At 48.2% G+C, this 11,532-nt stretch overlaps 3 protein-coding genes across 4 annotated transcripts; 1 reads left to right on the forward strand and 2 right to left on the reverse strand.

Annotated features, from left to right (window-relative positions):
• Window positions 1–2,954: 2,954 nt before the first annotated feature.
• Window positions 2,955–5,178, reverse strand: LOC119364678 (cytosolic Fe-S cluster assembly factor NBP35-like). The gene is made up of 3 exons (XM_037630170.1): window positions 5,025–5,178; window positions 4,834–4,935; window positions 2,955–3,946 (listed from the first exon to the last, which is right to left on the reverse strand). The coding sequence occupies exons 1-3, from the start codon at window positions 5,074–5,076 to the stop codon at window positions 3,051–3,053; spliced, it is 1,050 nt and encodes a 349-aa protein (XP_037486067.1). The 5' UTR covers window positions 5,077–5,178; the 3' UTR covers window positions 2,955–3,050.
• A 49-nt stretch (window positions 5,179–5,227) lies between these two features.
• On the forward strand, window positions 5,228–7,129 carry LOC119364677. Of its 2 annotated transcripts, none has more exons than XM_037630168.1 (2): window positions 5,228–5,420; window positions 6,093–7,129. In XM_037630168.1, exons 1-2 carry the CDS (start codon window positions 5,297–5,299, stop codon window positions 7,055–7,057), a joined length of 1,089 nt encoding a protein of 362 aa, XP_037486065.1. In that variant the 5' UTR covers window positions 5,228–5,296; the 3' UTR covers window positions 7,058–7,129. The 2 variants fall into 2 exon arrangements, with proteins under 2 accessions (XP_037486065.1, XP_037486066.1); XM_037630169.1 differs by lacking the exon at window positions 5,228–5,420 and adding an exon at window positions 5,468–6,024.
• A 1,111-nt stretch (window positions 7,130–8,240) lies between these two features.
• On the reverse strand, window positions 8,241–11,526 carry LOC119364679 (F-box protein SKIP14-like). The gene is made up of 3 exons (XM_037630171.1): window positions 10,032–11,526; window positions 8,567–9,319; window positions 8,241–8,483 (listed from the first exon to the last, which is right to left on the reverse strand). Exons 1-2 carry the CDS (start codon window positions 11,073–11,075, stop codon window positions 8,789–8,791), a joined length of 1,575 nt encoding a protein of 524 aa, XP_037486068.1. The 5' UTR covers window positions 11,076–11,526; the 3' UTR covers window positions 8,241–8,483; window positions 8,567–8,788.
• Between the last annotated feature and the right edge of the window lie 6 nt (window positions 11,527–11,532).

Consider the following 11,532-nt stretch of genomic DNA (forward strand, 5'->3'; position numbering starts at 1 on the left):
GGAGCTAATCCTCTAACCCTAGCCCCCTTTCCTATTTAATCACACCCTCTTGCCATTTTTGGCCTCCACCTACCTCCCTCCTTGGTTTCCACGCCCCTCCAACCTGCAGCCGCCGCCTCCCACCTTCATTTCCGCGCCACCCCGCTCCAGATCCGCCACTTGGCGAGTTGCCAATGGGCGTGCCGCCGCCAGCCGCCGCCTCCACCAACCACCGGGCGCCACTTGGCGTCTCCGCGTCCCAGCCAGCCACTCCTCCGCCGCTGGCCCGCTCCAGCCCGTCCGCGGCCCGCCCCGGGCCGATATGGGCCCGAGGTGCCCGCACTGGGCCGCTTGCTCCACGGAGGAGCTCCCTCCCGCGCCTCCAGGGGATCCCGAGCGCCCGACCACCGCCGCCTCGCACCTCCCGTCGGCGACCCCGGTAGCCGCGCCGGCGAGCGCCAACGCCAGGCCGCGATCCACATTTCCCCATGTATCTTCCAGTATGTGATGGGTCCTCACCTATCGCACAATCAGTGTCATGTTATGCTTGTCACAAATTAGCGTGCCTCGGACAAGCCAATCACCATAAGTCTCTCACATGCCGCCGACATTCGTTTAATTGTCCGCGTAGATGATTGTAAATGAGTGGGTAGGTCATCATTGCACCCCGCAAATAACTAAAGGACAAAGTAGTATGCATACGAATTAAAAGCTTTGAGGCCCACTCCTGCCCGATATAGAAAAGCGTATTTCAGTGCATTATTAAGCAACATTGTTTGTATAGCAGCAACCACTATATTAATTAGTAATCTAGATGCGAACGCGGACCACTGAGATTTCGGCATCACATAGAACCATGTCCAAAAATCCGCGTCCGGTGCTAAACTGCTACTAATAACTCGACGACAGTGAGGACACCTCAGCAGGCCTAGCTACATGGGCACACTATTTCAGTGTGAGCAAAGAGAGATGGATGTTGGTTATTACGGATGGAGCTAATTAAGCATAATGACTTCTCGCCACTTTGTTTCAACACTTTGCCACTAATTCTATCAATGGTGCATGATTGGATCTAATCCAACAACTAAAGCAACTCTCTTTCCTTTGCCATATTACGAGAAGATGGAGACAACATTTATGAAATGGGTACATAAGATGGGAACCCATCGCGCGGCCTCCGGCAGGACCTCTTTCTCATCAAAAACAACATCGTCCAGATCTTCATCCGTTAGTCCCAGCTCTTGCATCAGCTTTTCCACATCCTCGGCCTCCGCTTGATCCGCCGTCGCAGACCCCGAAGCCTTGTTGGATGACATCCTGAACCCTAGTCCGATGAAGCCGATCGAACCCTCCTAATGGAACCCTAACCCTCCGCCGTCCTAGCCTCTCTAGAGCGGGCGCACGGGCCAGGGAAGGCGCTACGGAGGTAGGGGAAGACGATCTCGACGGCAGCGTGGTGAGTCGCCCGGGAGAAGCAAAACCCTAACGAGAGGGAAAAAACATGTTGGCGAGAACTAACTGGACATATAATTGGTGCATTATGCACAAACAAAATCTTTTGTTGTTGATCTGGTTCATGTAGCCCTTGCCTCTTTGTCTAAAAAGACTTTGTAATTGTTCCAACCATTACCTCTGAACCTCGTAAATTGGAGAAAGGTCAATGGCAGATCCTTGTCACCGACGATTCAGAGCTCCTGAATGAAGCACGGCCCAAGGTGGCATCTTCTAAAGCTAAATGTCGACCATTCATCTTTGAAGTGTCAGCTCAGTGTTACATTTTACCCTATATTCATCTGTTTCCTTTGCATGGAACTTCGCTGTCGTTTTTTATCCTAAGCTTGACGGTAGCTAAACTTCAAAGGACAGACCATATTTTCCTTTTAAGATAACTTATTAGCCATGGTTATTTTGTTTCATTGCAACATTTCCCATCTTTTGTGTTGTTATCTAAAGAAGTGATTCGATGGCCTTCAACAAAGCCAGGAAATAGAAGACCTTCCAGATGGCGACGATTGTCGTATTCAGGAAAGTGTGGGGTTCAGGCATGTCATTGGTTACCTAAACCAAGCGAGGAGTCAAATCTATTTTTGGTTATTCTCTATTGTGTGCTGAAATGTCCAAATCCTATGATTGTTGTATTTTTTTGCTTGTTCCAGATCTGGATATGTTCCCATCTTTTGTTTTCCTTGTTTAAATGCAACTGTGCTCTTGATAACTTTTTCTTTGTTCATGGCGAATATTCGAAATTGGTAGAACTTACCATGGCCATTTTCTCTGTAGGTAGATACTACCTTCCTTCTTTTGATTGTTTCAGATATGGGGGCGTGGATACATATCCTTTTGCCCATCTTTATGTTCATATATATAGTGTCAAGAATTGACGTTCACATATTTGTAAGACTGAACAAGGGAGTATACGACAAGAATCAATGATTGAATAACGCAAAAAACACGAGAATTTTTCCTTGCTCCGTCCTCCAATCCTTCGATCTGTTTGCAAGATTGAAAGATTGAATGAATATGCGATGCATTGATTAAATTTTATTTGATATACATGTAACAATGGTGTATGCAAGATCGCAAGTTTGCTCAATTGCAAAAAAAAAAAATATGCAGTGTAAAATCAGAAATCACAAATAAACAGCTACAGTAAATTAAGCAATAAATATATTATTAAAAACTGGTATATTTACATACCCAAAATAACTGCCTGGTTGAGCGCATGGGTTAAGGATCGTGTCCCTGACAAAGTTTCATATGAGCATGCCCTACAATTGAGCTTGTCCCCACGAACTCCTTCATCAATTCAGCTACAGAACTGTATAAGGAGGCCACCGCGGAGCTGGACTAGGTTGTTTTCCAACTTGTCGCTTGCCTTTAGCCCTTGCTGGACTAGGTTGTTTTCAAACTTGTCGCTTGCCCTAAACCTCCTACGTCTATGTCATTATTCGCCTTTCGCATTAATGTATATGTACTTCTATTTTTTTCCGTAGCAACGCACGGGCACACAGACACTGCCTAATAGTAGTCTACAATTAACCATATTTTCATTGCTGTCTGTCAACACCCTCCTACTGTGTCTTGATCAGCTTCTTGATTATGCTTCTAAGAGCTGGAGCACTTGCACTGCACTTCTGATCTGTGAAGCATGACCTCCCCTCCTCCGCCGCCTTGCAGAGCTGCGGATCCATGGGCACCTTCCCGAGGAAAGGGACCCCCATCTCATGGCACATCTTCTCGGCGCCACCCTTGCTGCTATCGAACACCTCGCTGCATGCAATGAGCGATAGAAGTTCGGGGGCCTTGTCCTTGATGTAGTCCAGTGCCCACTCAGTGGCGTCTGTCTCGCCATTCTCACTTGGCTTCACAAATTTCATATCTGAAAGTGTCTGCCTCAGGCCACTCATGTTCTCCACGACACCGAGGACAGGAACGCTAACCTTTTTGCAGAAGCTTATCTCCTTCCTCACGTCAATTAGAGAAACTTGCTGCGGAGTGGTGACGATGATGGCACCATCGATTCCTGCAGTCTGGAGGTACTGCACAATTGAAATATGTTCGTCTGAGGTTCCTGGAGGAGCATCCACCACAAGGTAGTCGATATCTCCCCAATCAACATCCTTCAGGAACTGTTTGATGAGCCCATTCTTGCGAGGACCTCTCCATATGACAGCATCATCTGGGTTCGGCAGCATGAAGCCAATTGACATGACACCAAGGTTGGACTCAACATACACTGGTGACCAGCCAGCATTGCTTTGATGAATATCCTGGCCTTCAAGGCCTAACATTTTTGGGATGCTAGGTCCGCATATGTCTATGTCAAGAAGGCCGACCTGATAGTTCATCTCAGCAAGGGCAAAAGAGAGTTGGGCTGAAAAGGTACTCTTCCCGACACCACCCTTTCCAGACAACACCAGTATCTTATGTTTCACAGTATTCATTCGCTCAATGATGGCAAGCAGGTCTGAAAATGAAACAACTCAACTTAGCATTGTCTCGCCAAGAATAAAAATACTAGAGATGAAAGACCAATAAGATATTATGGATACACAAACAATCGCATAAGATATGAACTGCATTTTATAAGTATAATCATGCTAAAGGCCACATATGATATGATGCATGCCCACGTAAAAAGGAAACAGTCACGGGTAATGCGGCTTCGGTGTGCTTGTGGGACCTCAGATTCAAAGTTCTTATAGCTAGGTCAAAAAATAACAGCTGACATAGCACCAGCACCACATACACAATTAACTGAATTTGTGTACATGTATGATAATCTAAATGCAGCAGTAGGGTTCTTCAAGTACTTTTTTTCTGAGATAGCACTTCTTCATGTGATCAAATTGAGCTGGGTTGACTAACCGGTACAAGATGTAACAAGAACACCCTCATCCGGCATATAAACAGTACCTGAGAGTCAATGAACCAACTGTAGAATCTTTCAGTTTCAGGTAGTAACTCATATTTTTCTAGTGCATATCAGACCGCTATTTATGTACCATCTTAACTTCTTCAACATCATGGAATTTATGGTCAGGGATACTAAAATAACTTGTACTTAGAGAAAGCATGCAAATTCGCTCACATGGTGAGTTCATGACGACAAAACTGTAACATCTTGTCACGAGCTCAACACAATGCAAACACAATCGCAAAGCGATACTCACACAAGTGCGGACCATACTCTCTACTAAGCTCGTACTCGGCTGCAACAGCAAAAAATCCTGGCCAGCAGCAAGCATCGGCGCAACATGCTAGTAGCAAGCAAGCCACACTGACATCGCGTGGCCAACCGCACAAAGATCAGACTGGGGAAAAGTAAGGTGCAGAGGGGCAGGGTGGTGCTACCTGGGTCGGGGCCCTTGGGCGCGGTGGCGCAGATCTGCTGGTTGGGGCACCCGGCGCAGGACTCCGCCTTCCCGGCCGCCTCCGACTGCGTCCCGGGGCAATCTGCGGCGGCGAAACACAGAAAATTCATCAGAAACAAGTCTAAAACCCTCAGACACAGTAAACCCTCGCAAGCGAATGGCTGGCCTTACGCTCGTTGGCGTTCTCCGGGACGTCGCCGTCGCCATCGCCGCCGTTCGCCATTGCCTCCGATCGCTTCCCCGTCCCCACTCTTCGCTACCGCGGCGGCTGCTCGTGCGGCTGTTGGATAAATTCCACCTGGTTCGTATACTTTTTTATGGACGCTTTTGCCCCTGCACCGAAGGAAGGCTGGTTGTGTTGGACCCAGAGTCCCAGACCGAGACCTCTCGTCCCGTCCCGAACCCAGACGGAACCAGGTCCATCCCCAAGCGGAGACCTAGCCATGGCAGCTTCTCCGCAGGCGGCGGCCGCCGGCCGCCACGTGCTGGGCCGCGGGGCCGCGCCGCCACGGCCGAGGCTTCGCTCGGCTCTACCGGCGTCGTCGCTCGCGCTCCCGCAACGCGCAGGTGAGTGAGCGACCCACCCCCGCCACTGCTCGGCCCGCTGCACTATGGTTTCACCTTCAGTGTCACCCTCAACCCTCACGCTCCACCAGAGCTTCAGAGCATCGTGAACGACGACATGAATGCTGCTCGCTCCCGAATGCGGAAATTATTTGGGAAATGCTCGCGGTCGTCCGGTCTAGTTTCAGGTTGTTTTTGGATATTGTAGCTTGCTGATTATCGTTCCTAATTTGGTCGCAATCGATTCAGTATGTACTGTCTGTACATGTTGGAATCTGAGTACAAGGCTCATACAGTATCTCCCAACTAGTGGTAGATAAAAAATGGAACAAGATTGCAGGCTGTCATTTTCAGTTATCTAGAGTTTGCTTCGTTCTAGCAGCAACATAAGCTTTGCACTTGTCAGAAATGTTTACTTGTCCCAAGCATGTCTGCTTCCTGGAGCCGGGCAAGGAATAAGCCCTTGGTGGTTGCTTGCGAAATTCCTCCATGCTTTATCCAACAAGTGAGGCAATCTCTTCATATAAGAGAAGCATAACACAAACTCTGTCATGCGTTACACGCACAGTCATTCATAGGTTCACCATTTTTGCGGAGCACTTCCTCTGTATGCTTTCTTAGCACTTCGTATTACTTATCCAAACCGCATCACAATGTTGTCTAACCGTTGAGCAGTTTCTTATTTGTTCAGGTCGCTCCTGCCGATTCCAACGGCATTTTGCTCAACATCGCGTGTGCGGTTAACTCCATCTGCATCCTTGCCGTCAAGACGAAACTTTGAAGGCTATATTCCTCGCAGCTGCTCGCGTTCATCGTTGCAGATCTACACTACCCGATCATCGCCCCTATCTCTCTCGCCGTCTTCAGCCCTCATGGTGTCGGCCCAGCTTCCCCCGGCTGATGTAGCCCAGCGGTCAGAGGAGTGGTTTGCTCTGCGCAAGGATAAGCTCACCACAAGCACCTTCAGCACTGCCTTGGGTTTCTGGGCCGGCAACAGACGGTCGGAGCTTTGGAGTGAGAAGGTCTTCGGACCAACAGATATCAAGTTGGCGGATGCGGCCATGGCTGCCATGGCCTGGGGAACCAATCATGAAAGCATGGCCGTCGAGCAGTACACAAGAATCACAGGACGGTCAGTGGGTTCCCTTGGCTTCGCAGTGCACACCGAGGCTAAATTGGGGTGGCTCGGAGCTTCACCTGACGGCGTTCTTGGTTGTGACCCCGACGGTGGGATCCTGGAAGTCAAGTGCCCATACAACAAGGGTAAGCCCGAGCTTGCTCTGCCATGGCGTATCGTGCCATACTACTACATGCCGCAGGTGCAGGGGCTGATGGAGATCATGGGCCGAGACTGGGTCGACCTGTACTGCTGGACACCCAACGGGAGCAGCCTTTTCCGAGTGCCTCGGGACCGCGCATACTGGGAGCTCATCCACGACGTGCTGCGCGAGTTCTGGTGGGGCAATGTGATGCCCTCCAGGGAGCTGGTGCTGCTGGGGAAGGAGGCCGAGGCAAGATCCTTCGAGCCGCAGCCCAAGCACCGGCTGACAAATCTAGTGATAGTTAAGAGCAGGAAACTAGCTTCTGAAGCCAAGTTGTTATGTAGGGATGTTGGTGGTCATGTAGAATTCTTCCCATAAGTGTAGTTCTGGCGGTGGTTGTACACTGTATTCTGTTTATTCGTTAAATGAAAATCATGAATTACTTCCAAATGATTGCATTCGATGTCACTTGTTTTTGTGTGGTTATAAAACTATGTGAGATCCTAGGTGATGTGCCCTAGGATCGTTCCACATGTTCTTCAGATTTACTTAAAACTAGTGAAACTAGAAAACAGGTAGCAATGAATCAGGTGGGGGTCATCCAAAGAAACATGCACACACAATTTGCTTCTTACATATGGAATGTAGCCATGACGCATCTTTTTCTCTCTCTAGCGGAAGTCGTCAATGGTTCGATAGCTACCCTGATGATGTAACCCGTGCGGTAACTGGCAATCTTAGATTGCCGTGTCTTAAATGGAATCCGAGTGTTCCATATCAGAAAAAAAAGGCATTTCTGGCCAAAGTGGTCTATAAGAAACAAACAGGTTTCGCATATGAAACAAGGGGTTAGAGGGATGACTCAAGGTACCACCAGATTTCAGTCTTCTCAAAGTGGTGAACTCTGCTTCCCTAGAGGCATGGGCTTCCTTGCTTGATCCCTCTGGCCGCTGCTATGGTTGAGTTGGCCAACACGTTCCCTCGCACGCAAGGCAAGAAAAAGCAGAGCAACGCGACAGGTGCTGCTTGCTTCCGGGACATGGATTCTTGCCGGATGACAATGTGGATTGCTACTCTCGAAAGACAGAATCAACCTACTGCTGGCCGCTTCTCAGCTCTAACGAATCCCTGCTTTGCCTTGCCTGTGGGACAAGCAAGAGGTAGGCGGAGTCGACATGCTTCCCGGACCGATGGAGCTCGCCTCACATTTGTTGCATGACCTCTTCACGGGCTACGTAACCCATATACTCTCGTTGGGTATCATGATCGCCTGCGCAGCGCTTAGATTATTGGGAGCAGAACAAGCAGGGCGAGCTTTGGATGAATCGATCTATTATCAGGCAATCTTGACAAGGGCTTCCCCGAAGTACCGAAAAAATTCATATCTGAAGCAAGTTTTCAAGAAACTGCTCAGGTTTTACCAAAAGCTGCCTGCGAGGACGGCCAAGGAGCAGATTTTATCATAACGGGATATCATCACAGATTCACTGTAAACTCCAACTAAACACAACAGATGAAAAAGGATGCTTATATATAGCAACAAAATTGAAGATAGTGATAGTATAGTCAGAAGTCATTGATTTATTTATTTCTATGAAACAAGTTACCAAGTCATACGACACGACGTATCCAGGACAAACTATTACAATGTCACGCATATACAGATATAATATACTTGGAAGCTAAGGAATAAGTTCGTCTTCAGTCTTCTTCACAGGAAGATGCAGCATCAAGCAACACACCGACACCAATCTCACCATGTACCTATACACTCTTGAACTGCAAATTCCATGAAGAAACATCCCTGGAACAAGATAATAATAAAGGAAATGAGTGTCTCCTCATCACCAAACAACTAAACGTTACCAAAAGTAATGCTCCACCCACCTCCTTGTCGCTGGTGAGGCTGTAATAGTGGGAATCATCCCTTTATTTCTGCTGGAATTAGTAACATCTTTTTTTGTTTTTCTTGCAAGCAAATGTACCATCTGTCAAACGACCACACACCTTCATGAATAGCAAACTATATTTTTTTTTCTTTTTTTTCTTCATCAGTAATGCTAAGAAAGATGGCTGAATGGCTGGACATGGACTGTTGCTCCTCCATGTTCAAGGAGAAGGTATTCTTCCACTGGATAAAATGGAGACCAGATCCTTTTCCACACCGAGAGATGGTGAAGCCGGATCGCCTCGACACTTGTAGCAAAGGTAGACCAGATCAAATTTCTCTTCAAACTTCTCATTTCGTTCTAAGCACCTTCCACACTGCCGGCATCTCTTGATGCAAACCTCACATGCTCTGCACTTGCCAGATCTCTTGTCACTGCACTCCGCTTCAGGGCAGTCAAAAACAAGTTTGTAACTTTGACAGATGGGGCACATCTCAATATCAAGAGCATATCCGTCATTGCAATCTAATAAAAAATGATTAGAATGACGGAATCGCGGAGCCCGGTTGTGCAACTCCTGTCTCTTGTCGATGCTCAACAAGGATAATAACTCCTCGTAATCCTCTTTTGGTAAATTGAAGTTTTTGTCAATTCTGAGGCACTTAATACCCGACACTGCTTTCATATTAAATGACTTTAGATTGGCAATAAGACCATCCAAAGTTAACCGCGGGCAGCGCGCAATACTCAACTGTTGTAACAAAAAGGAGCAGGTTAGAATCAATCACAAAACAAAAATATTTCTGTTGAATTAAAAATGTATGACCAAAAAGCATATGCAGCATAACGGGAGTCCCCCCTCAAATTGATAGGACAAGTTTTTCATCATGCTGCTTCAACTTTAAACTATTGTGAGGAAGTAAAAACATATACTGATTTTTTAACTAGTTTACCCTCGAGACAATGATCTAGTGGATTTACACTCAAGTGAATAGCATTAGCTAAAAAGAATGAAACCTAACTTTCTTTTTGTTGGTTGTAAACTACTAGAGAAATCGTACTAAAAAAGCCATAGCGAATATTCATGACAGAAAATAACTGGAGAAATCACATTAAAAAACCATAGTGAATATCCATCGCAGAAAATACTACCCAGATAGCAAGAGCAAGCAAAACATGGTATGCTCCATATAACATCTACATTCGAATACCCAAAGTATCCTAAGGTGCTGGCCCTAGCTCCATCGGAGGGTGTTGTGTCCGTACGCCACCACCACCTAAGTCAGAGTCATATTCAGCTCGAATTTGGGTTACTTTTTCTATTAGGGTATGCTAATATAGGAAGTACATCAGTGCAATTATGAATATATACAGATTAATTTGTTGCCAAATATGATCCCAGGCCTTCAAGGAATTGAATTATTCTTAGAAATACTTACAAAAAGGATTGTGACCATACTAACCTTTGTTAACCTCAGATTGCTTTGGAGAACAGCATTCAAACCATTGTCGGTGATATTTATGCAGTCATTTATATTTAGACACTGCAAATCACCTGGAATCTTCTGTGTCAGACGTAGAAGATCAGGATCAGTAATCTTCCCACTCAATACCGGTTCAACATGGATACACTTCCACACTAAGGAATGAGTGCGGATCCATGAATGCAAAGACTTGCACACCATCTCTGTAGCTAGGATGTCACGAAGCCCAAGATAGGCAAGAGCATACTTCATCCCGTCATGCGGTGCACTTCCCACGGTATCAACTCCATCACGGCACACCAATGCAGCACTGCCAGAAGGAGATGGGTCCTCTCCGGGTACAATTGGCCATGAGCATGACGCTCCCACGGCATCAACTCCATCACGGCACACCAATGCAGCACTGCCAGAAGTAGATGGATCCTCTCCAGGTACAATTTGCCGTGAGCAGGACGCAAGGGGAGGCAATCCTTGAGAGCAGTTGGCGCCTCCGGCAGCATAAAGGCCTCCAAACCCAAAAGGCCCCTCAAAAGCACGCCTGCAGCCACCCGGGAGGAAAGGTGGCTCCCAGGAGAGCGCAATAGCATGATTCAGGTCCAGGTAATAACTCAAGTCGGCACGAACAGCCGCGCCGCCGTCACTGCTTCCAACAAAACGCCCTGCACCAGACATGACCGTGCGGTCAAGGCAACTGGCGATGGCTGCAGTGATGGTGTTCCCCAAGTTCATCCCGAAGGGATCCGCGGGCAATAGATCCGCAGGGTCCGGCTCGAAATCATCCCAGCGCCTGGAGTTGACCCCTGGGGACGAGAGGGGCGAGGCCTCCTCCGACCAGCATCCACACCCCCGCATCAGGGCAGAGCACTCGTCGCTCACCAAGAATGAGCACGACGGGTAATTGAGCGCCATAATAACCTCCAAACTCCCCTGCGCTCCAATCCTCCTCCTCCTGCTCCAATTCCTCCTCCTCCTCCTCCTCCCCCCCTCTTTTTTTTGGTGTTTTCTTCTATGGAGTATGCACATGCACAAAGAGAACTATAGAAGACGCAACCCTAGATCTCCCTCCCCCCAGCAAGAGAACCCTCTATTCCTGATCCGGGCCAGTCAAAAAATATCCCTAGGACCAAAAACTTCACGGAGCAATCTCGATCGCGGATCCCAAATCAATCCAATAGCGGCGGAGAAACCAGGGGCAGGCAGGGGGGCTCAATAAAAAGACGACAATCTCTACCTTCCGCCCGAACCAGAATCAGAATCAGAATCAGACCCGGAGCCGGAGCAGCGGCGGCGGCGGCCCCATCAAAGGAAACGCAATCCGGGGAGAATCAGGGCCCGAATCAGAGCAATAAACACGGGACCGAAATCCCCACCCAGCGGCGCCGGCGGGAGGCGAGATCCACGAGCCGACGGGGCGGGGGCTCTCGGGAGGGGATTGGCGACTCTGCGGTGGGCGGACGCCTGCGAATGCGGCGGCGGTGGG

This window comes from Triticum dicoccoides, chromosome 2B (assembly GCF_002162155.2).
Source record: "Triticum dicoccoides isolate Atlit2015 ecotype Zavitan chromosome 2B, WEW_v2.0, whole genome shotgun sequence".
Classification (NCBI taxonomy): Eukaryota; Viridiplantae; Streptophyta; class Magnoliopsida; order Poales; family Poaceae; genus Triticum; species Triticum dicoccoides.